A 25,136-nucleotide genomic window follows, 5' to 3' on the forward strand; every position below is an offset into this window, starting at 1 on the left:
AATGGCCAGGAAGGCCTGGGTCCTGCCCCCTCTGCACAGCCACACTTCCCTTCAGGGTGGACCTCATAGTCCTGGGTTTCTGAGATCCAGTGTTAGAAAGTCAGGAATTCTGCCAGGTGTCACTTTGGTCTGCCAACATGGCAGAGTGCTCAGTGCTCCCCTGTATGATGGTAACTATTCTTAAGTTTCAGTGTCACATTGTTAACACATGTGCTTCTTAAACTGGGCTGCAATGGCGGTAGAGGTCCTGTGCAATTCATTATGCGTTTTGTAGAAACAGGAGTATGATGATAAAAAAAAGTTTCATTGTTATTTTTTCCCCCCAGTGAAACTGGCTATTTGGGAGGCATCACTGGACAAATTTGTTGAGTCTATTCAGTCAATTCCAGAGGTAATTATACCAATGTTATGATTGTTTTCAAGGATTGATTTCTGTTTGGGAAAAATACAAATTTCCCACCCAACAATATATTTAGGAGTACAATAAAGTAGTAACAAACACTGGAAAACCTACACTGAATTTAAGCAAAAACAGAACACTCGTTACATATAAAATAAAAAAATTTTATGCTGTTTTTTTTTTGTTTTTTGTTTTTGTTTTTACTTTTTAAAACTTAAAAGTCTAATTACTTTCTTCTAATGGTGTAGTAATTTTAATGTAACTGTATTTTTTGAGAAGTGAGCTCTGTCCCCTCTAAGGAATAGGATTATGACCAGTTTTCTTGATTGAAAAGTGTTTTGCTGAATTATGAGACAAATAGTGGCTTGAAAAATACATGTAAAGTTATATCAGAATACACTAACACTCATGTTTACTGTGATTTTGTTTTTTACTTGAATGAATAATTGAATTATTCTTGGGGTAAGAGGCCCTGCTTTCTCAGTAAGAGGTTAGGAATGTAGATCCTAGAGGTGGGACAAGGGAATGTAAAATTTCTACTTAATAAGATTTTGAATTTCAAAGAGAAATGACTGAGAGTGGCATCCAAGACAGTCCTTTACGTGGAGTCAGTGACTGCTTTAGAATGTGCTGTTTGGTCCTGTGACTTGTTGGAGAGATATACATGTATGTACGTATGTATTTTTTTCCCTCCCAAATAGGCTTTAAAAGCTGGGAAGAAAGTGAAACTATCTCATCAAGAAGTTATGCAGAAAATGGGTGAACTCTTTGCCCTGAGGTAGAATTTTCTCTGTAAATAAAGTAATTTATATATTTAACAGTCTGAAGGAAACACTCCTGTAATTGTAGAATAAAAAGCAACCACGTACCCTTATGGGAATTGCAGCTATATTTATCTCCTGGATAAATAAGCAGGCAGAACCTTCCCGGTCAGGAGCCCTGGGGCTACATTAGGGACTGCACTGCGTGAGGTTCTGCATGTGCACAGAGATCCTGATCCATCCACAGTCAACCTACGTACGGGGCACAGGAGATGTTCTCTGTAGGGAGAAAGGTATATTCTAGAATTTGGGTGACAGGAATTCTCAGGAAAACCATCTTATTGCATCTAGAGAGCATAGCGCTAAGCAAAATAAAGCTAGTCAGGGAAAGACAAATACCGTATGATTTCACTCATTTGTGGAATTTAGGAAACAAAACAAATGAACAGAGGACAGAAAGACACAAACCAAAAAACAGACTCTTAACTGTAGAGAACAGATGGTTGCCAGAGAGGAGCTGGGTGAGGGGATTGAGAGTACACTTACGATGAGCGCAGAGTAACGTATAGAATTGTTGAGTCACCGTATTGTACACCTAATATAACATTACAAATTACGTTGGAATTAAAATATATTTATTTTATAAATATTATAAATACTATTTTAAATAATATATTTTACTTTAATTCCTATATATGCGGGAAACAGAGACAAGTGCTGCCAGTTAAACTATGATACGATGCTTTTTTATCACAGAATTAACATTTACACCGAAATAACTTTTAGCCTTATTTGGGTGTAGATTCCGTCACATTCCCTCTTGGGCGTACATAAAAAGGAAGCATACGGGAAATTAAAGCAATGGCCACTAAGTCACAACTGCCGCCCGTAAGACATCATTTTTTAAAGATGCCTTCCGTTTTCAGAGATGGGAAAGAACTGGATCTTAAAGTTGGCGAAATACATCAATGCATCATTTTAAATAAGTTTCTGGAAAGGTTTCCCGTTTATTTCATCTTTGTAATTCTCCCAGGATTCATGGAACGAAACACCCTGCATCCTGGCCTTATTCTCACCAGGCAGTGGTGTTTTGTCCCTCGGAGTATATGGCGTGAGCTACTCGAGATCGTTGTACGTAGTTTGAGAGCTGTTTTCCACATTCTCCGTAGAGATTGGCTTGGAGAGAAGTGCTCCAGGATTTCATCATCTATGCATTTCTCATAGCTCAGGGGCCCTTATTCAGGAAGCCAGCAAAATAAAAGCCCACTCATCGGGAGCATCCGGGCAGCACATGTGAATGAAGCCTTGAGTTTTCCAAGAAGTGGGGTAGAGAGATTCTTCTATCCTCTTCTCTGGTAATACAAGCAGAATTTGATACGGCAGATTATAATAGTATCAAAACTCAGAAGTTAGAGTTAAATATATTTAGGTTTGTGAGCAGTTTCTATAGAGTCCTACTGTCCTTATCCTAAGTTTTCTTCTCTTTATAATAAAAGTGCTTGTGTATTAGTAAAAGGAACATGGTAAACCTGTGATAGATACATGGCAAGTTACATTGGGTGAAAACTTAAATCCAAAGTATGTATAGTATTATCCAGTTTGTAAAACAAACAAAAATAAATATTCATCTTTATCTTGATATGTATCGTGCTACAAATATATGTTTATATGTGCACACGCATACATGAATGTATGCACAGGAAAGGTCTGGAAGGACACAGCAAAGCATTCGCAGGGCCTAAAGGATTTGAGTTGTGTTTTAGGGTAAGAGGGCTGACTACTGTTTTCTGAGTTCTTCTCTAGGGCTTTCTTTTTTATAGTGAATAACCATTTATGTGTTATTTCTATGCCTTAAATTTTCATTTAAAAGTAATCTTAGGGTTCCTATGCAAAAAGGTAGATATTGAAGGATGTGTGTGTGTGTATACTTGTCCAGTGTTTGCACAAACACTGGAAGAATAAAGCTAACATTGGTTACCCGTTATGGGTGGGAGAAAAGGAAAGAGGGATAAGAATAGGAGTGAGATTTGTCAGTGTACCTTTTCTGTCATTTTTAAGCCACATGATTACCTAGCCACAAAAAAAAAAGCGTGTATATATTGTAAAAATTTTTAATGAAAACAGAAAAAAGCTCAGAATGAAAGCAAAATGAGGGGATTTTTTTTCTAATTACTTCATAAATAATATTAAAGATTGAGGTAATTTGGTTGCAGATTTTGAAATTCTTATGTAAATTTTTTTTATTTACGTGTTTCTCAGAAACACGGTCAGCATTAACAAATGTTTTCATAAAGTACTAGGTAAAAAGAAATAAAGTAGAGACTGTGATTTTTCATTCAAGGTAAAAAAAGTTTTATAATTTCTGTTTTTTTAAGACACCGAATAAACTTGAGTTCAGACTTCTTGATCACTCCCGATTTCTACTGGGACAGAGAAAACCTGGAACAACTTTATGATAAAACTTGTCAGTTCCTTAGCATTACTCGTAGAGTTAAGGTATGTATTTTATGCTTTCACTGAGAAAGACACAACACTGTTTATAATTTGTGTGACTGTGTGAAGAGAAATTTGAAATTTAAGTAAATGTGTTTCACTGTTTTGGGAGAAATACCTTGTTTGACTTGTATTCAGATCTCCAGATTTCCCCTTCCCCATCTGCTGTGTACAGTTTCCAGAAATTTTCTTTATTGCATCAAAGAAAATTCTGATACTTGCTCTGCAGACTAGATGAGATAAGTGAGAGTTTGGAGGCCTACTTTTCCAAGCTCTCATCAAGTCTCAAGCAAGAGTTCTTGGGTCCCAGAACTGTGTTGGTGGCAGCAAGAAAAGAAATGAATTCAAGAAAGAACCTTCCAAGACAAATCAAGTAATTGATAATGGGAGGCCAAGGAAAGGGAAGAGTCAAGGATGACTGATGTTTGCTTGCGAGTGCCCGGTAGGAACCTGGCAGTACGTAGACAGGTGGGGTCAAGGGGAGTGGAGGAGTGAAATTTAAGATATGTTGAGGGGCACCTAGGTGGCTCAGTTGGTTAAGCGTCCAACTCTTGATTGTGGCTCAGGTCATGATCTCATGGTTTGTGAGATTGAGCCCTGAGTTGGGCTCTGCACTGACAGCCTGGAGCCTGCTTGGCTCTGTCTCCCTCTCTCTCTGCCCCTCCCCCATGTACACGCACTTGCTGTCTCTCTCTCTCTGTCAAAGTAAATACACTTAAAAAAAAAAAAAAAGATACATTGAGAGTACGGGGCAAGAAGCCATCCAGTGAGAACCATCACGCAAGCATTTAGAAGCAAAATGAAGCAAAACTGAGAAGACATAGGCATCAAGAGAATGATGGGATGGGTGGAGGTGGTCATGATAGAGAGAAACGACGTGGGGAAGGAGGGTGGAAAAGAAAATGGATGTTTTGCGACATACGCACGTAGTTCTGTGACCTTTTATTACATCGACGTCCACGTGACCACGTGGTGCTGGGACGCAGAGCTGTTGTGTCACCAGAGATCTTGTGCTGCCCCTTCTAGTCACACCGCCTCCCCTCCCCCACCATCCCTAACCCCTGCCCGTGAGTGATCTAGTCTCCGTAATTTTGCCATTTTGAAAATGTTACATAAATAGAATCTCACGGCGTGCGACTTTTAAAACTGTCTTCACTGAGCGTAATGCCTTTGTGATCCATCCAAGCTGTTGCCTGTATCAGTCCCTGCCCTCCTGTGCATTCCTTAAAACATTTTTGGGGATTCCATTTTGGTTTATCTATCTCTGTATTTTTTACTATGTCTCTCAGCACAGATATTTAGTGGTTGTTCTAGATACTATATTATACGTGCATAGCTTATCAGTCTGCTGGTTTTGACATTTGACCAGAGTAAGTCAGGAGTAGAAATCTACCCCCCTTTACATCCCTTTACCCTCCACCATTTACAGTACCGTTGTCTTAACTGTTCCGCAGACATTGTGACAACTCCATCGGTGTTACAATTTTTGCTTCAGCCGCCGAATGTAATTCAGAAAACTCAAGAGGAGAAGAAAATTCTATTGCATTTACCTCTAGTTTTGTTCGTTCTGTTGTTCTTTTTTTCCTTCGTGATGTTCCAAGATTTCTCTTAGTCTTTTCCATTTCACAAACATTCTTTAGTTATTCCTTTAGGATAAGTCTGCAGAAACAGACCCTCCTAGTCTTCCTTCATGTGAGACTGTCTCAGTAACAACCCCCCCCCCCGCCGCCCCCAGCTCTAGGGTTCTGGGGTGACTGTTCTCTGTCAGCACCCGAAAACTGCCATGGTACCTAGTTCCGAGCTGCTTGGTTTCTGATGAGAAAGCCCGAATGTAAGCTCCTTTCCCATTCCCGCACACATTCAGGGCTCTGTTCACTTGTTTTCTGTTCTGGTTTGTCTCTGTCATTTGTGTGGGGTCATGTCCATTGCTCTGCCTTTGAGGTCACGGATTCTTTTTTTTTTTATCACCTTCATTCTGCTGCTGAGCACATCGCTGAATTTTTTTATTTTGCTTATTGTACCTTTCAGTTCTAAAATTTTCGTATGATTCCTCTTATGTTCTCTCTTTGCCGAGACTTTGGTTTTTGGTTTTTTTTCCTTTTTTTTCATTTGTTTCAAGCATGTTCATAATTGCTTATTGAAGCAGTTTTGTGATGACTGCTTTAAAATCCTTGCCAGATAATTTCAGTATCTGATTTATCTTGATGTTAGTTATCTGTGGATTGCCTTTTCTCCTTCCCTCCAGCCAGTTTAGTACCTTTAATTTTCTTCATTGCCTAATGGGTTATGTTCAAGTGTTTTTGCTTTCATATACAAGGACCGTCATGTTTCCTCCTCTTTTTCAGTCTTCTTTCCTATCACTTCCCCAGTGCATCCGATGCCCAGTCAAAAATAAATGACTTCCAACTTCAGAAACCCACCATGGCTCATTGAATGTTATGGCAGCTCTGGTATCTACATATTTTCCCCCACACCAGACACTTCCCCCTGAAGAACAACATCGAAGTTGTCTGTATAGTTGTCACTGACCTGTATAGTACCAACTATAGTTGTCCCTGAACTTGCTACCACCTCTATCTGTATGGGCGTCTTCGAGCACAGGCGAGTAGAGGTCGCTTCCAGTGGTCAGGGCACGAGGCCCATCCTAAACCGTGTTGCTTTTAGCTACCGCGAAAAGATTGATCAGTGATACCATAAGATTCGAATTTCAGTGGCCTCCGATACGGTTTTAGGTACTAAGTCTTCCTAGACAGGATCTGGCAATCCAGATGTCTGGTCAGACATGAAAAACATTGGGCTTGCACAGCTGTGGACTGTGCCTACAGGCTGAAGGTCCAGGGGCTATAAAAGGGATGCCAAAAGCTTTACAGAGTTGAGGGCTCTCCTGTGGTTATACTCGTTGGCTATCAGTGCGAAAAAACTTGTTGCAAACCTGAGTGACTTCAAACAGCACTTACTGTCCCAGAGTTTGAGGAGTCCGGAATCCGGGTCCGGCTCCGCCCGGGCCTCCGGCTCTCACGAGGCTGCAGTAATCTCCGGGACCAGCGGGGAAGGGAACTTCCTAGTTCACCCCTGTGTCGTCGACAAGATTCAGTTCCTCCCAGGCCGTTGGGCTGAAGCCTCAGCTCCTCCTGAGCTCGTGGCCAGAGGCCTCCCTCCGTTCCCGGCCCGGTTGTCTTCTCCGTAGAGCAGGCAGCCCGTTTCGTCTGGGCGAGCGGGTGAGAGGAAGGGGGCAGAGCACCGCCGAGACAGACTCAGTCTCTCGTAGCCTCGTCTGCGATTACAGCCTGCTTGCTTTTGCGGTATTTTTGTCAGACACAAGTCACAAGGGGAGCCCACGGTCCAGGGGAGGGGACTGCACAGGGGTGTGGATTCCAGGTGACAAGGATCTTTGGGTGACGTCTTAGAAGTCTGCCTAACATAGACTGGGTTTTGAAAGAGGTGGAGAACGTTTTAGAAGCCTACTTGGTAAGCGCTGTGACCCACATCATCCTCTCGCTGCTGCGACTTCAATGATCCCCTGCTTCAGGCCACCAACGGCACTGCCAGCAAGCACCTACTGCTCCCACGTGCAGGATCCTCAGTAAGCCAGCTGCCACTGCCACTTGGCTTGGGCAAGAAGGTTGATAACAGACTAACGATCTGATCTCTAACCTGGAACGTGGCCATTTTTCTGTGTCTCTTCTCACCATTCAAGATGGAATTCTTGGCATCGGGTCTGCAACCGAGGACACCTTGAACGAAGAATACCTTGACAACCAAGTGGACAACCAAATGGTCAAGTGCAAGCATAAAACTCTCAGAACAGAAGGGCTGTGTAGGCTCGTCCTCCTCTACTCGGAGGATGCTGAGCGTACTCTTTCTTCCAGTAGTGAGGCCGGTTTGAGATGGAGTCTCTCCATGAAAGGATTGACACGTAAGCACTGTTACACAGCGGCAGTTGGGAGGATCCGCTGCTAACCCAGTCTCTAGAACCCTAGACACGTGGAGAAAGCCCTGTGCCATGCCAGCTAGACAAGGCACCAATCCCTGTGGGTGGCCGTATTTATAGCTCCAAGATTTAAAATCTCTTGAGAAGAAGTAAAACAATTCATTCACAGACAACAGGATCTTGTATGTAGAATGTCCTAAAGAATCTACAAAAAAGCTACAAGAACTAATTAGCGAATTTCTCAAGGTTAAAAAATCCAGGGTCACTATATAAAAAAATAACTATACTGCCAATGAACAATTGGAAAATGAAATATTTGAAATACCATTTACAATATGGTCAAGACCTCAGATTATATAGGAATAAATTTAAAAAAAAAAGATCTGTACCCTGAAAACTACAAATGTTGGCTGAGAAATTAAATGAAGACATATCCCATGTATGTACAACAGAAGATTCAGTATTATGAAGAAGTTACTTCTGGAAGTTACCCTGTAGATTCCAACTCAGTCCCAAGCAAAATGCCAGCAGGCTTTTAAAAAATGCATTTTAGAAGTAACAAGCTGATTATAAAATGTAAATGCAAGGAGCCTAGACTAGCCAAACCAACTCTGAAGAAAGGACAAAGTTGTAGGACTTTTATTATCTGATTTTAAGGCTTGCAGTAAATCAAGCTACGGTAATCAAGACATTTGACTCTTGGCATAAGAATAGACATATAGATTAATGGAACAGAGTAGATTTCAGAAACAGACCTGTACACATATAGGCAATTGATGTTTTTTCTTAGGTGATTGATTTTTGACAAATATAAATCAGCTCAACAAATGGCTGGAATAATTGGATAGCCATAAGTTAAAAAACAAAAACAAAAAAACTCTAGAGGTCCCTGGGTGGCTCAGTTGTTTAAGCATCCAACTCTGGATTTCAGCTCAGGTCATGATTTGTGCGATGGAGCCCCGCCTCAAGTCCCGAGCTTGGGATTCTCCCTCTCTCTGCCTCTCGCCTGCTTGCACTTGCATGATCTTGCTCTCTCTCTCTCTCTCTCTCTCTCTCTCTCTCTCTCTCAAAGAAAAAAAAAAAAGAACTCTATTCTGTACTTCACACACATGGATCAGAGACTTAAAAATATAAAAACTAAAATTATAAAACTTTAGGAATAAAAAATAGGAGAAAGCCTCCTGACCTTCAGGCAGGCAAAGATTTAAGGAAAAAAAAATGAACCTTGGGGGGAAAACTTGGTAAGCTCAACTTTGTCAAAACTAAAAACTACTGCTCCTCGAAAGACATTGCTAAGTATATGGAAGACAAGCCACAGGCTGGGAGGAAATGTTCTCAGTATGTATTCCTGACAGAGGACTTATCCAGAAAATATAAAGAACTCTTTCTACTCCGTAATTAAAGGGCAGCCCAATTTTTGAAATGGGGGAGAGATTTGGACACCTCACAAAAGAAAATAATGCAAGTGGCCGTATGAACATGAATAAGATGTTCAGTGTCCTTGTTCACCAAGAAAGTGCAAATTAAAACTACAATGTGTGAGGGGTGCTCGGTCGGTTAAACGTCCCACTCTTGACTTCAGCTCAGGTCACGATCTCATGGTGTGTGAGTTTGAGCCCCTCATCGGGCTCTGCGTTGTCAGGGTGGAGCCTGCCTGGGATTCTGTCTCCCTCTCTCTCTGCCCCTCCCCGCTTGCTCACTATCTCTATTTCTTTCTCAAAAACAAAAACAAAAAACTTTAAAAACTACAATGTGATATCACTACACACCCATTAGAATGGCTAAAATTTAAAAGACTGATACCAGGTATTAGTAAGGATGGGGGGCGATTGGAATTTTCATTACTCGTGGAAATATAAATTGGTACAATGGCTTGGCAGTTTCTCATAAAACCAATCATTGTCTTACGAGAAGACTCAACAATTCCACTCCTAAGTATTTTACCCAGGAGAAACGAAAACGTGTCCTCTCGCTGTTTTATACACAAATGTTCGTAGCAGCTTTATTCATAATAGCCCCAAACTAGAAGAAGTCAGGTGGTGCCCATCAGTAAGTGAATGGATAAACAAATTGTGGTATATCCATACAGTGGAATACCACTCAGCAGTAAGTTAATTACTAATACATGCCACAACATGGATAAATACCAGAATCATTATGCCGAATGGAAAAATCTAGACACAAAAACAGATGTGCTGTATTTATGGGATTTAGAAAGGCAAATCGAATCTGTAGTTACAGAAAGTGGATCATTGATTCCCTGGAGCTCGGGATGGGTGGGTGGATGGGACCTTAGTTTTCATAGGAGCACAAAGGAACTTTTTGGGAGGATGGAAACATTGCAGGGACAGTTGCAAGGATATCCGTTTGTCAAAAGTCTTCCAATTGTATAGTTAGAAAGGCTGCGTTTTATTGTATGTAAATTATGCCTCAGTAAAGTTAACTTGAAAATAAAGTCTCTTATGAGAATTCTTTAATGACACACTAACGGAAAACATCAGTGTTGATGAGACAAATTTCACTGGGGGCAAATCGGAGAGCACTCAAAGTTACTGCTCTTGGGTGTCTCTCTTTTTGTCTTGGAATGGAGACTTCTGGTGGAATCATGATCATTGTGATGGGGTCCAAAGCCATTGCCACCAAGCAGATGCAGAGACCTTCTCTGTCTCTTCTGATAACCAGCCTGCCGTGCTTAATTGAGTCAGTAAAGTGAGCAGTAACCAAGATAACCAGCTGCTTGGAAGCTTGAGCTCAGGCACACTCCCCCCACCCCATCCTGTCTTCCCTCAAACCACGGTTCTGTGATATTGATGCCAAAGGTGTCTTTCACGTGTCCTTCGTGGACAGGAGTACCGGAAAGGAGAAACAATATCATGGTCACCAATTATGAACGTGGTTTGAGCATATGGCTCACCGAAGTATCAAGATAAGGGTGTCTTTCAAGAACTGAATATGAACACGGCATTCAACAGGAAAGCCAGAGTTGAAGATGAGAAATGTCAAAGGAGGGTCAATAATGAAGACAGAAGTGCAATGAAATAATCAACTAGCTGGACAAGAATCAAAATGCTGAGAAGGAAGGGAAAACCTGGAGAAAGTGCCAGTGCATCATACTCTGTTAAACCAGGAGGGGTATCTCGGGGCTTCCTTGGGCACAGAGCTCCTCCAGTGGAGACAGCATGGGAAGGTTGACTGTGCAGCCCAGAGAGCAGGTGGGGTAGGGTCCAGTCAGTCCCCAAATTGGAAAAGTTCCGGAACAGGTCCGTTCTGTGGCAGTTTTGTTTATTTTTTTTTAAATCTCGTACGAACTATATTTAACTACAGTACTACTGGCTTCTCAGTCCTTAACTGAGTACACAGGGAGGATGCGTACGTTGCAGTTCATCAGAATAAGGGTCTGTTTAAATGTGGCACCATCATCTGTCTCTAGCTTAAGTTCTTTCAAGTTGATGTGATTTGATTCGTTTGAGGCTTTTGGGCCAGGACCATCTCTGGTTGCATTTTGCCTGATGAGCCCAAAGGTCGCCTCCTAGGAAAGGTTTCCCATCGGGTCTGTGCCTCTGTGCTTCTGGAGTTCTGTGTACGTATGTCCCAGGGGCAGCACTTCACACACTGCATCGGAGTGCTCTGATCACGTGCGCGGACTGGGTTCCCGCTGAGGTCCCTCTTCCTGGTTTGTGGCCACCTTCTCAGTGTGGCCTCACATGGCAGAAGGAGAAAGTACTGTCCGGTGTCTCTTCCTCTTCCCGTAAGGACACGAATTCCATCATAGGGGCCCCACCCTCATGACCTCATCTCCACCTGATCACCTCCCAAAGGCCCCGTCTCCAAATACCACCACCTTAGGAGTTAGGGCTTCACCATAAGAATTTAAGGGGGATACAAACATTTTGTAATACCAACAGTCCCTGAAAATTCACTTTAATTTTTCTTTAGGAGCTAAAATTCAAGATTGATTTTAATTATCTTTATAAATTACATATTTCTACCACATCTCTATTGGATTCTATGTTAGGAACTGGGGCAAGATAGCTAAAAGTAGAAGTAGCAATGTATTAGGGGGAAAGGGACTTCTATGAAATTGGAGCTATACCCGTGGGATTTCCCCTCCTTCCTTACAACACAGCAGCAAAGGGGGTAGAAGCTACCTTCCCCAAATATCTGAATATATGGTAGGCACACCGGAAACAGAGGGATGATTTGGCTCATGGGCCCAGAGGGCAAGCAAGGTAGGTGGATTGGGATCTGGTAGGTAAATGCCTGCTAAGCATGGTGGTCACGTGGGTTTGAACTACATTCCATTGTATATAATGGATTTGGATGTTCTGTTTCTGAAAACTCCTTACATGGCAACTAAAAGGCTCATCAGAATTCCTTTGGTAACTGACGGTTTTAGGGAACTCTCCTCTCATTCCATTAAATTAGTCTCCCCAATAGCATAGGTGCCCTATTACTACCATTGGCATCTACGTGGCTTGATTGGGTCATTGCAGCTAATTGTTCATCATCTCCCAGCCCCACTCTGAGCCATCTCTTTGGTGTCAAACCTTCCACACGAGTTAGCAAGCATTCCTGACCGTTCCCAAACTACATTTCTCAGGGTGCTTTCTTAGCATGCCAAAGGCAGTTAAGACTAGTTATGTGAAGATTATTTAGAAGGAGATAAAGAATTTAACGTTCCTTAGCGCGCTCAACGCAATGCTGGCACCGTGGGTGATACCAAAAAAAAAAAAAAAATTTAAGAACCGGTGCTGCCCTTGAACAAGGTTTACAGTGTTCCAAGAGGACGTACAGGACAAAGAGAGTTAGTGGTGGTGTCACGAAAAAGCTGTTCCTTCTTCCAGTTTGTTGGGTTTTTTCCCAGGGGAAAGAATCTTGAGAAAAATAAGAGTAATAGGCACGAGATGTGCGGAAAGCCATCCAAAAAGTTGAGGGTGGAGGCGAAGTCCTTTCAGCCGGTATCAGGGGTTCAGTGGGAAGGTCAGAGACGGGTTGCACAAGTGCAGTCGCGCCAGGAAAGCCAGGTTGCGGTGGGCCCCTCACCACACCGGTCCGTTGGCGTCCCCGAGTCCTGTCGTGGGTTCCTTCCTTGACTTCCGCGCCCATTTCTTCCTGACGATTTCCAAATAAGTATATCTGACCTCAGTTTCCTGTTTGCCTTCCCGCCGTTGCCACTGCTGCTTCACCGCCTGCCAAATCCACTCGTCCTCCACACTCATGGATCTCCTGGCATCCCTCCGAGAGTCACTTCTGTGTGTCGCCGCACGCCAGCGTGTACGCTCCCTGGGGTCAGAGACCAGGATGATCCTCTTACCCGTTACAGTCCCGGTTCTCGGCAAGACCTCACCCAGAGCACATGCGCAGTAAATGTCTGTAGAACTAACCAGTGGTTAAGATCGCAGAATGCAACCCGTGGCATTCTCCCAGAACACACTGAACCCTCCCTGTCCTCCGTTTCAGCTCGTGGCGGGACCACCAGCCTCATCTCTCTGTCAGTCAAGCAGAAAATTGAAATGCATGGTGGTTTCCTCTTTCTACTTCATTCACCCTCCACGTCCAGGCACACCGTCCTTTCGTTTTCTCCTACGAATCCATTCACTGACGGATACTTCTTGAAAGTCCAGATGACAGGCCCTGGGCTGGTGACCACACTGGGGGGGGTGGGGGGGGGGTTACAATGCTGACGCCTCCCTTCTAGGCCCCACCTGTAACACTCCCCGGACTGTTCCCATACCTTCTTCACTGGACCCTTTAGCTGGAAGGCAGAGATGTCTCCTCTGCCCGGCACAGTACAGTAAATACGACATTTGAAGGCGGAACAAAGGGCCCGCAGCGCCTACAGAATAAAATCCCAACGTTACCGCGCGGTGGAGGTTTCTCTTGTGCTGTAACGAGTTGCCGCAAGCTGGCTTACCGTAAATGCACCGGATTACAGCCCTGTGGGTCAGAAGTCTGACGGGAGAGTCACTGAGGCAAAATCAAGGTGTGGCGGGACTGTGTTCCTTTCAGGAGGCGCTGGGCAGGAAAAGGCTCTCCTTGCCTTCTCCGGCTCCTACAGGCTGCCCACGTCCCTTGGCCTGCAGCCCCTGCCACACAGCAGAGGCGAGTTGGGGCCTCATGTGGCATCACTTGAAGCTCTTCTTGCCATTTCCACCGTGACTACGCTGAACCCCGCCTCCCCCAATAATCTAGGTTTACCTCCCCGTCTTAAGGTCAGCTGATCAGCAGCGTTTTTTCTATATGCAATCGTAACTCTCCTTCGTAAGTCCCAGGGATCAGGGTGTGAATGCCCCTGGGGGGTCGTTATTGTGCCTACGACATTCGGTCTACGGTATCTCTCACAGTTGGGCACTACACTAACTTACCTTTTTAACCTCACCTCCAAGTGTTTCCAAGTATCCAGCGTGCGGTGCGTCCATGCGGTTTCCTGTGTGAGACGCTTTCCCCAGGTCCCCTTCCTGTAGCTCCCCGCCCTCTCCTCCCAGCCCCTACCTGTTTAGAGCCCACTTTGCATTTACCACCTCTGTATACCATCCCTGTGTTCTCCCTCGTGTGTGCATGTAACGTGAATGACGCTGTAGCGAACTGAAGTAGGAAGCGTGCGCCAGTGGGGACTCCCTTGCACAAACCACGGGAAAAGTTTCAGCGCTGCTTTTATCACCGTGTACTGCCGAGAAAAACCAGGCTGGAGTGTGGGAGCAAGGCATGTCTCGCACAGACCCAAACGGGTCACTCGGGACTCTCTCCTGAGCACCTTCTGTGCCAGGTTGGCCTCCTCCTTGCCTCTCCGTGGCCTTCTCTGGGGAATGGGGGGAAACAGGTGTGGGGAGAGGGAATGTCCAAGTTGACATTTCGGTCTGCCTGGCAACTTCAAGGGATTGGGGCAGGTGTCCAAGCTTTGACCAGCCGTGCGGTGAGAGAACTGGGCATTATGGTCGGCTAAGCCCGGGTCTTCTCCCCAGCTCTTCCACCCTGGGGCCTTGGGGAGGAGGCCTGGGGAAGGTGCCAGGTGGGTGCTGACATCATGATGGGCAGTATCGCACGGTTGAAACTCGTGCAGGAGGAACCCCCCAAGCTGGGGGGCAGGAGGGGAGGGTGCCGCGTGGACAGCAGAGGATTGTGAGGCAGAATGAAGTGCCTGACACCAGGGGACAGGGTGCTGTAGGGGCACCGAGGAAAGAGCGGGCTGGAAGGCTTTCTGAAGATTGCTCAGGACCCCACCATCTAAAATGCAATTGGACCACATGATCTGGGATAATGTTATCAAGAAGGCAATGAACAGTAAAATGCTTACAAAGCTGTTGAACAGCTGTTTAGAATGAAAACTGATGCTGCGGGGGGGGGGGGGGGGATGGCGATGGATCCCTTCTTGAGTAATGAATAGTTGATGAAGACCTACCTCTGTAGTACTAAGGAATGCTAAGTAAGGAGTAGATTCAAGACTGTCCACGGAGGGGCTAACCGTAGGGAGTGGGGATTAGAGATCAAACACCTCCACCCCAGGTGACTGGGAAGATAAGGACCTGATTGGAAAAAGGAAACCCAAGGCAAGGGATAGACTTGAACAGGATGTCAGTTTTCATTTGAGAAACATTAAATTTGAGGTGTGGGCAGGAGACCCAGAAGATGTTTTATAGAAAGAAATTCAGTCAGAGAAGGGTGCCTGGGCGGCTCACTCAGTTAAGTGTCCGACTCTTGATCTCCGCTCAGGTCTTGATCTCAGGATCACGCGTTCAAGCCCTGAGTTGGGCTCCTCATTGGGCACGAAGCCTACTTAAAAAGGAAATTCAGTCGAAGAGACCAGCATTAAACATTTATATTTGGGAGTAGAAAATAGTTAAGTGTTTCCCAAAATGTGGGATACATAACACTTGTTCAAGAGATGAATTTAGGTGATACAAGGACCCTGAATTAACATCGAAGCAAGTCAGATTTCTCTCGGGAGAAGCACTTAGTTTGGCTGTCGAGGTTCTTGATAGGCCGTCTAACGGATGCGACTCTCCCACTTCCCCAGGTGTCAGGCTCAGCCTCCTGTTGGCAGCATAGTTTCACGTCCAACTGTTGTCCATTTATGGCAGTGACCCTTTACTTTTAAAATAGACATATTAAGCAGAGCCTTTGGAAATCATGTAATAGTGCAGCTGGAACACACACATCACATATAGTGATTGGGGACGCAGGGGCAGCGGGGGGGTGGTGATGGTGGGATGCAAGTGACCAAAGTTTAGGGAGCATCTACACAAACTAAAATGGGTGAGATCGTGCAAGCAGAGTGCAGAGCTAGAAGACAAGGAGGACAAGATCAGGACTTAGGGAAATGCTATCTAAAAACTAGAGGAGGTAGAGAAACCCCAGAAAAAAAATGGTCAGAGGTAGAAAACTTAGTTCTTAGGGGAGAAAAAGTCAAAGGAAGTGTGTATTTCAAGGTGTTGTCAAATGTTTAACAGGTTTACAACCAAGAAAAGTTGCCCTTTACCAATTAGGACATTTGGAGGTTTCAGGGGGGTTGTAATACGCAGCTTCTAAGGGCTGAAGAATAAACTGAGTGATGAGGAGGTGGAGGAAGGAAATGCCAGTTTAGTCAAAGGTGAAAGAAAATGGAAGAGGGTGGGGCCAGTGTCTTGGAGAGAGAAGCAAGCCTGGGGATGAGCAAGTTTACAGACCAAGATTGAACAGCCAGTAGGAACAGGGGGGAAAGAAAGTAGGAAAGAAAGGAGAGGAAAGGAGGCACTGTCCTAAACATTTATACAGATGAGAAACTACATAATGTCCAGCCTGGAAACATGGTAAATATATGCTTGAGTGTGGTCCCCCATGTGCTCTTATGATTAAGGCGATGTAATGCTCTGTGCAGAATCCTTATACATATGGCACACTGACACATTTCCATTAATCCCCAAACATGCATCTGTGGGGATGGCCTCAAATTTCCAGACCAGATCCACACCACCCCTTAAGTTATCAAAGGTTAACTATTTTTTAAAGGTTTCCAGATTTTCCAATTTCCAAAAGAAGGTAAAATACAGAGGTTAAGGAGGTATAACTACCAGGAGTCACATCCAAGTCTTAAATTCAAAGACTCTGAACCCACCCCAACCAGCCTGTGGCGAGGCATCGGAAACCAGAACCTCTGCAGTTGAGCACTGAAAGCAGTGCCATCTAGTGGCAAGTATGCAGCAGGTCAAGTGGTAAAGTTTGGGGGTATGGGCAGCTTTAGTAGAAGGTAATCGTTGTTTGTCATCTTCAGGCCATGTTTTGGCCACAAAGCATGTTCTGACCACAGAGCATGTTTCGGGTTTGCCTTTCTTAACTGCTAAAAACCCAAGGGCAGCTACCAAAGGCTAGGACTCCACTTTATTTTTACATCTTCCACCAAAATCTTGGGCTGTAAGAGCTTCAGTATGCAGAGTACTTCTGCAGTCAAATCTGTGCTTTACAAAATGTCTCTAGAGTCACAAGAGGCAGAGAGGGGAGAGGCCTAAGGAACAAGAGTATACCTATTTCAAGCCTTTAGAATTTTGAGATGTGACACTTTTCTTAGGCTTGTTGAAATATAAATACAGGACACTTCCTAAGATTTTTCTGATGCAGGTCATGAATGAAAAACTTCAACACTGCATGGAGCTGACAGATCTAATGAGGAATCACCTGACTGAGAAGAGGGCACTCCGCCTGGAGTGGATGATCGTCATTCTGATCACCATCGAGGTAAGGATCTTTTTAAAATGAAAAGAAGGGTGCCTGGCTGACTCTTGCTGGAGCGTTCAACTCAATCTCAGGGTCGCAGGTCTGGGCCTAATTTTGGGTGTAGAGATTACTTAAAAAAATAAAAATTAAAAATCTAAAAAAGTAATAATGTGACATAGAAAATGATAGTGGAGAAGAACATGGCTCTGTCCTACTTACTGAGTTTATTTGGAAGTGAGGCAAGTTTCAAGTGGCTATGGCAATATTGCAAATGCACCAAGTGTGATTTTTGGAGAAGTTCCATTTTTAAAGACAGCATTTAGAGAATGTTCTAGCTGCAAATTTATAGGCCCTTTGCCTCAGATCTGCAGCTTGCCACATGGGAAAGACTACAGGAGCATTTTTCATTAATCACAATCTTGGAAAGTCATTTAGTTTGTACAAATGATTTGCTATGAAATTAATAAATCTCATTTTATCACCCTAAGGTAATGTTTGAATTGGGACGAGTCTTTTTCCTGATCAAGTGATGGCCAAAGAAAAGCATCAGTGCAAGGGATATTAAAGTTCTGCAATCAAAAATAAATGCTCACTGTTGGGAGAGTCTCTTATTTAGTAGGTATTTTAATTTTTTTAATCAAAAAGTTGCAGTGATCTTTTTTAGCTCCTAAATGTATTGCTGCTTGAATAAAAATTAATGACAAATCTGGCGTTGGGGTCTTTAACTGAGAAGCTGAAAGGAAGGTATTTTTAAAGAACCGTGGAAAGCTTAGTACCTAAGAAATCTTAGTACCTAAGAATTATTAAAGCCAAAAGGCTTAGATTTTGGACACTACCCATCATCTTTCTCCAGGAAATCCCAATCCTAGCCCTAAGTTCCCATACAGGAACTCTGGAGTGTTGGGAGTAAATACATAAAATACAGGTTTGTGATGACAGAAGTGGAATTTTCTTTACTTACTTTGGATGACATAATTTCAGGATAACTGCTCATTGACATTTCTCCTTTTCATTAATCAGTACTGTCCATCCTTTCACTACCTACCTAGTCAGAATATTCTTCCCACAAACACTTTTCATTTCACACATATTTTGGGGAAATGAAAAAATGCCACAAAGAACTTGACATTTATGTGCTTACCATCTTGAACTGGTAAACATTTTTTTTAACGTTTGTTTTTGAGAGAGTGCAAGCAGGGTAGGGGCAGGAGAAGAGGGACAGGGCGTCTGAAGTGGGCTCTATGCTGACAGCAGAGAACCCGACGTGGGGCTTGAACTCACAAACTGAACCATGAGGTCATGACCTGAGCCAAAGTCGGACCCTTAACCGACTGAGCCACCCAAGAGCCCTGATACACAACTTTTTAAATAAGCCCTTTTTATCTTCATTTTTATGCATAACCCCCACTTGCCCCACTATGCTTCCCACCACAATGAATTTAAACGTTCTGGGTTTTCTTCATACATTATACAGTTGACCCTTCAAAAAATGGGGGGTTGGGGCACCAGTCCCCCACATAGCTGAAAATCCGTGTATAACTTTTGACTCCCCAAAAACTATTTTTGGCCTGTTGACCAAAAGCCTTACCAGTAAGTCAGTTAACACATTTTTTCTTACATGTATTATGTACTGTAATCTTACAATAAAGCAAGCTAGAGGAAAGGCTGAAAAAGTGCATTTACATACTATACCGTATTTATGGAAAAAATCCACCTGCACAGGAGTGGAACTGCACAGTCCTTACCTGCTGTTCAGTTTCTCTCTCTGAACAGTGTTACTGTTCTAAACCGAGACACTTATTTTGCAACTTAACTGCTACAGTGTTTCACCAAGAGAATACATATTTATACCCTTACTGCTGGCTTTTATGTACTTCTTTGCTCTAACAGTGCAAAGGTGAACATCCTGGCTTATTTTCAGTTCACTGCAAGAGTTCTTGAGCAGCAATCTGGTAGGTACGTTTCCCAAGGCTTCCCAAGGAACACATGGACATCGATAGTTCAAGAACAGCTTTCTAGACCGAAGTTCCAGGTCAGCACTCACAGAAAACGGCCGTGCCTGTGTGTACGCCTGCAGTCAATGTACCAAGCCTATTCTTTCCCAGCTTCCCTTCTCACACTGTACAGAAGACATTTCTCACCCATCTTGAATCTCAGTTCCATCTACTGTATTTAAAAACCTATAAATACATTTTAAAACCCTCCGGGAAACCAACAAGAAGACAATTTGAAATATTGGCCAACAAAGCTTCCTAATTTAATAGGGATCGTATAATCCCCCACCTATTAAGAAGGGCATTTCCAATAAAGTTTTACTTCAATTATCAGTATGTACTCTACTGTTTGGGTCACCTTTGTGTTAACTGTAACAATTTTAACAACAAAAACAAACATCTGGTGTCTCGTGGTCCAGACAAATTCTAACATTTCAGCTTCTATACAAGTATGCTGCAAAGATCAAAAGGATAATCAATAAGACCTTCAAGCGTAAAAATTTATTAGGTAAACATTTTGTGGGAAAGATATAACATTTTCCATAAGAAAAAGGAACAGTGTCAAGTCTGAATCGCTTACTTATGTTTAAAGGTATCATGGTAGCCACCAACTCATTATGGTAGTACATTCCACTAGATACATTAAAGGCAGATATAACAGATTTTTAAACATCAACATTTGATTCATCAGAAACTACATTTTTCAAATACTTAAATTCATGCTAAAAGCTTCAACTTTTAAAAGTTATAGAGAAGTTTTTAAAATTATCTTAGGTGTAACAGAAGCAAGGAAGTGTTTCACGATCACAATTTCTGTAAAAACAAAATGACCAAGAAATCCTACCACAAGACTAAAGAGAGCCTCAAGTTAACTACATTCACCAGTAGTCCTGGAAGCACTCTTCAAAATGGGATCAAATTTCTATCACTCATGAGAGGACAGTGGTTAAGACCAACCTGCATTCGAATTCTTCACCGCCACCTGCTAGCTGGATCACCTTGGGCCAATCACTGAGTCTCTCTGGGTCTGTTTTTTTCCATCTGTAAAATGGGTTTAATAGTACTACTACCTCACAGAGTTGCTAGGAGTATTAATGGAATTAACGTATGTGAAGCCTAGAGTTTACTGTTCCTACAATCCATCTGAGCAAAAATCCCAGTATGATTCTGAGATTAAATGGAGGTTGAAACGAATCACGAGGACTCCCTCTGAGTCCAGTTAACAGCATGAGAGACTTAAAGACAGAGGTTAGTAAACCCTGCACCTAAATGGATGAAGTGGTTCAAGTTCAGTAAATACAAAGTAGTATTTCCGCTGTTCCGGATGAGTCGGCTGTTCAGCGCGAGCCCCAAAAGGCTCAGAAACTCTACACAATTCCCACGCACCAGGCAGCTGCCCATAAGCATTCTGGGTGCCTCCTCAGACAACCACAGCAGTCAGAAGTAGAGATGTTCTTACATGTAAAATCAATATATTGTTGCTTGCAGAAGAAAGATTTTTTTTGAGAAAACTTAACCATACTCCCCTAATGTAAATATTCCCTGGTCTTTCTACCACTTACAGCAGTTTTTTCCAAAGCGTGATGCTCAGACCAACTGCATCAGTGAACACCTGGGTGTCCATGATTTACAGATTCCTGTGTTTTGCAGTCAGAATTTCTGAGGCTGCAACTAAAATGTTTTTCACAACTCTCCAAGAGGTTCCCATGCTCACTAAACTCGGAGAACCACTAACTTGAGACTTCTTATCGGCTCGTCCTCAGTTTACAGATACAGATGGTCAGTAATTCACTAGCACCTCTTGCTCCGTTTAATGTACTAATGTGTCTCTTCGGGTGATTCAGTTCTCACCTTCCCCAGCCCCATCCCCTCCCCTCACGCTCCTCTGAGCCCGCTTTACAAACCGCGTGTGGCCCCTGCTGTGAGATGGTGGAAGATGAGCAGAGGAAGGTTTTCCAAGTGCTTCCGATGCTATTCTATTAACTTTCAATTCTGGCCATTGGTTCTGAATTGCCATTTCTGTAAGGAAGATTTAAGGTCACCAGTCCAAATTCCCTTGCCTCAGACGTTTAACAAAGCAGGATTTTGTTAAAATCTTTCAAGGCCACATTTTTTCACTCATTCCGCACGACATGAAACATAGAAGCTAAAATGTATGTGAGATTTACACATCACTATTTGAACTGAAAAACCCAAAACAAGAGATTATGTTAAGTACAAACTTGACTTTAACTTGGCTTCCACACTAGTCTTGGAAACTTGCTTACCACAACTGAATATTGCTAACATAAAAATACGGACTCTGCTTCTTGAACTCATCACATGAAGACTTACAGAGGACAACAAACTACCAAAAATGATGTAATTCCAGTCAAATCTAAGCCACCAGGGTGCTAATCTTTAAATTCAGAATACTGATCTTAATCTTAAAAGCCTCATGTGGTCTGGGTTCTGGTTACCTTAGAGATTTTGACTCTAAGCGCTCTGATGGCAGGGAAGATTAGTTTGAATACTTGTCCTGTGGTTCACGAACTGGAATCCCCAAATTTTATGGGGCCCTTTCAGATCCTGGATTTCCCAGCACTGAGGGGTTTGCTGCAGCAGCCAGACTTTCAGTGCTAGGCTGGGAAAGGCCCGGGCAAAGCAGCCCGCTGGTTATCCTATCTTCAGGCCACATTCTAGACATTAATGTTTAGACAGACAACTTTTTCAAATGAGGACTCTGTTGCCACTCTGAAGAGCTTTAATATGGATAAACTACTGAAACAGGAATCTCCCCTACCAAGGATCAATCATTTTCATAAAGAAAAACAAGCCAGTATCGTACAGACACACAGTTATTATCAGGGGAAGTCGTTTTTCCCTATAAATTTCATCACTGATTTCACCTTCAAGCGTAAAAATCCCAAGTCAAATGCAACTCTATAAGCAAAAATTCAGATTCACATTTGGTTTTTAGGAAATACTTGTAAATTACACTAAACGTGACACATGTTCAACGTCACCCAACTTGGCTGGGAAGCCAGTCTCAAAAGGCTACATATTATAGGACTCCATTTATGTAACATGCATGCTAAAAGGGACAAAACTGATGAAGAACCAACCCGTGGCTGCCGAGGAGGATAAGGGTGGGAGGAAGAGCAAGTACATAAAAGGACAGCAGGACAGAGTTGTCTGAAAGCGGCAGAACTGCTCTGTATCCTGACTGTGGTAGTGGTTACACAAATATTCATCTATGTTAAGTTCACAGAACTGTGCACCAAAAGAAAAACATTTTTGCAAATTGCTTTAATCAGTGAGTATTTCAAAAATACGGTAATGATCTTATCATAGACTGAGGTATTGTGCTGAGCTCCCCTACACACACCTTCTTACACTTACACAAACCTAGGAGATAATGATTATTCTCCCTATTTGAGTAAAACAAAAAACTGAGGCTCAGAAATAAAGGAACATGCCCAAAGCCAAACAGCTTAAGGTACAGAGCACGATACCAACCTACACTTGACTTGACTTCACCACATAGTAGCCTACACTCTCTCCCCTCTGTTCATAAATACCAACCACTCTGTCTCTTTCAATAATGCCAGAACGCTATTATTAAGTCTCCTCATTCTATTCCTAACTCAACACATTACAGACAACATGAGAATGTGCAGATGAGCAAAACATGATTCTAGAGCAGCACGGCCCAACAGAACTTTCTGCAACAACAGAAATGTTCTATATCTGTGTTGTCCAATATGGTAGCCTCTACCCACATGTGGCTAGCGTGACATTAACTTACGTTGCCACATGCAGCTTATAGCTACTTAACGGGACAGCACACTTCTAGAAAAATAATGTGAAAACATGCACACCACAGAAAAAAGCAACTTTTCAGAACATGATGGCAACTCAAAACAATAAAACAACTCAGGGTAAATGTATAATGAAGAAGTAAAGCTAAGAAATGTACAACCACCAAACATGTGATGAAACTAAGTCTATTTTTCAAACATTACTCACCTTCAAGATTCAGTTTTTTGGGTTTTTTTTTTTCATCATTTATTTTTCAGAGACAGAGATTGAGCACAAGCGGGAGAAGGGCAGAGAGAGACACACACACAACCAACGCAGGCTCCAAGCTCTGAGTTGTCAGCACAGAGCCCAATGCGGGGCTCAAACTCACAAACCATGAGTTCATGACCTGAGACAAAGTTGGATGCTGAACCAACTGAGCCACCCCGGTGCCCCAAGGTTCAGTTTAAGTACCAACTTCATTTATACTACACCACTGCACTTTGAACACGTATAGTGTAGAACAAACTGTATAGTAAGTATATGATTGTCCTCCTCCACTGGACTGTGACCATTTTAAGAACATAGATAGTTATTGACATATACACCACCAGCACCTCCCACCTATACTCAGAGGCTTTCTACAACAATAAACGTTTTCTTACATTCAGTTCTAGGGGAAAAAACTGACTTCTTGGGTCCTTCAACTACAGATTCTGCAAGCATCTGAGCACCAGCAATATACAGAAAAGGAAGTTCCTGTAAAGAATTTACAGCAGGGATGGGAGATACAAGATATAGATAGACAACAAGAAAAGCAATCACGTAAGTATGTGCTTTAGGGCAGAATAGCAACTGTCAGGAGTCCTGATGGTAAGAGAAACTGAAAAGCAGTTTAAGAACAAAGTAGCCATTATCAATCCGGCAACAGCAAAGGTGTAAGATAATTTACTGTATCCCCCAATCTATTACTCAGGAAAGTCTACCGAATTTAAAAAAAAAAAAAAAAAAAAATTTTTTTTCAATGTTTGTTTATTTTTGAAAGACAGAGCATGAGGAGGGGAGGGCAGTGAGAGAGGGAGACACAGAATCTGAAGCAGGTTCCAGGCTCTAAGCGGTCAGCACAGAGTCCAACACGGGTCTTGAACTCACGAACCAGGAGATCATGCCCTGACCCCTGAGTCAGATGCTTAACCGACTAAGTCACCCAGGTGCCCTGAGTCTACTGGATTTAAAAGAAATAAATCCAGGAAAGCCTTAGACATTTACCCCAGTTCACTCACACTACCAATGTCAGGGTCTCTGCTCCTTGTACCACAAAGCCAAGACCAGTCTTAGAATAAATCTTTCTAGATCCAAAGTGTCCATGACAATTTCACAGCAGAAAATGGTAGAGCTTTCTTTCACACTCAAACCCTGATTTTCTTTTTTTATAACCTCTTTTAGGTCCTAGAAATGTGCTATTTGGAATAGTCAATCTCAAGATCTGTATATAGGCAGCATCTGGAGCTAACAGTAAATAAAAGTTTGAATTCATTGGATAAGTACATTTTGTCTCCTCTAAAAATCAATGGGGAAGGGGTGCTGGTGTGAGGAGTCTACAAATTCATAAAGAATCGGGCATTATCTGCAGGCCAAACTGGTTGAAAGTATTACTATTATCTAGAAGATCGCAAACTAGGAGACTAGAACACAACAGTTCTAAACTATAACTTCTTCAGATTTTTAAAAATCACCAGCCAGTTTTCTCAATCAGCACACAGATTATTCATGACAAAAATCAGAGAAAAATCAGTTTAGTTTTCCTAGACTGAACTGCCTTGGGCTGGGTAATTACTTAACTTCTCTGAGCCTCCCTTCTCAAATTTAAGATGGAGGGCTTGAGACTAGATGCCCTCAGAGAAAAAACTGACTTAATTAACTACGATAATTACTTACAGATTGACTTCAACAAGCCTTCTGGTTCAGTCCTAATTCACCCATCAACAGGAAAAATCAAAACTGTGGTAGTTATTAAAATATATCATAAATTCTTGGATACTCCTCCCTTCAAGACACAGAGCTTAATTCCTCCGCCCTTGGCTGTAGGC

General features: G+C 42.8%; 1 protein-coding gene across 2 annotated transcripts in view; it reads left to right on the forward strand.

Moving 5' to 3' along the window:
• The window catches only part of RMND1 (required for meiotic nuclear division 1 homolog), a 43,788-nt gene extending 25,811 nt beyond the window's left edge, over positions 1 to 17,977 (forward strand). The window contains exons 8-12 of one of the 2 annotated variants that reach the window (XM_015073685.3): positions 327 to 391; positions 1,102 to 1,178; positions 3,537 to 3,657; positions 17,177 to 17,293; positions 17,761 to 17,977. In XM_015073685.3, coding sequence (XP_014929171.1) covers positions 327 to 391; positions 1,102 to 1,178; positions 3,537 to 3,657; positions 17,177 to 17,293; positions 17,761 to 17,802 — 422 coding nt within the window. In that variant the 3' untranslated portion in view covers positions 17,803 to 17,977. Of the gene's footprint in view, positions 1 to 326; positions 392 to 1,101; positions 1,179 to 3,536; positions 3,658 to 13,045; positions 13,841 to 17,176; positions 17,294 to 17,760 lie in introns of those variants that run through there. The other variant, XM_015073687.3, reaches the window with a different exon arrangement.
• The last annotated feature ends 7,159 nt before the right edge of the window (positions 17,978 to 25,136 follow it).

This window comes from Acinonyx jubatus, chromosome B2, assembly GCF_027475565.1.
Source record: "Acinonyx jubatus isolate Ajub_Pintada_27869175 chromosome B2, VMU_Ajub_asm_v1.0, whole genome shotgun sequence".
Taxonomy (NCBI): domain Eukaryota; kingdom Metazoa; phylum Chordata; class Mammalia; order Carnivora; family Felidae; genus Acinonyx; species Acinonyx jubatus.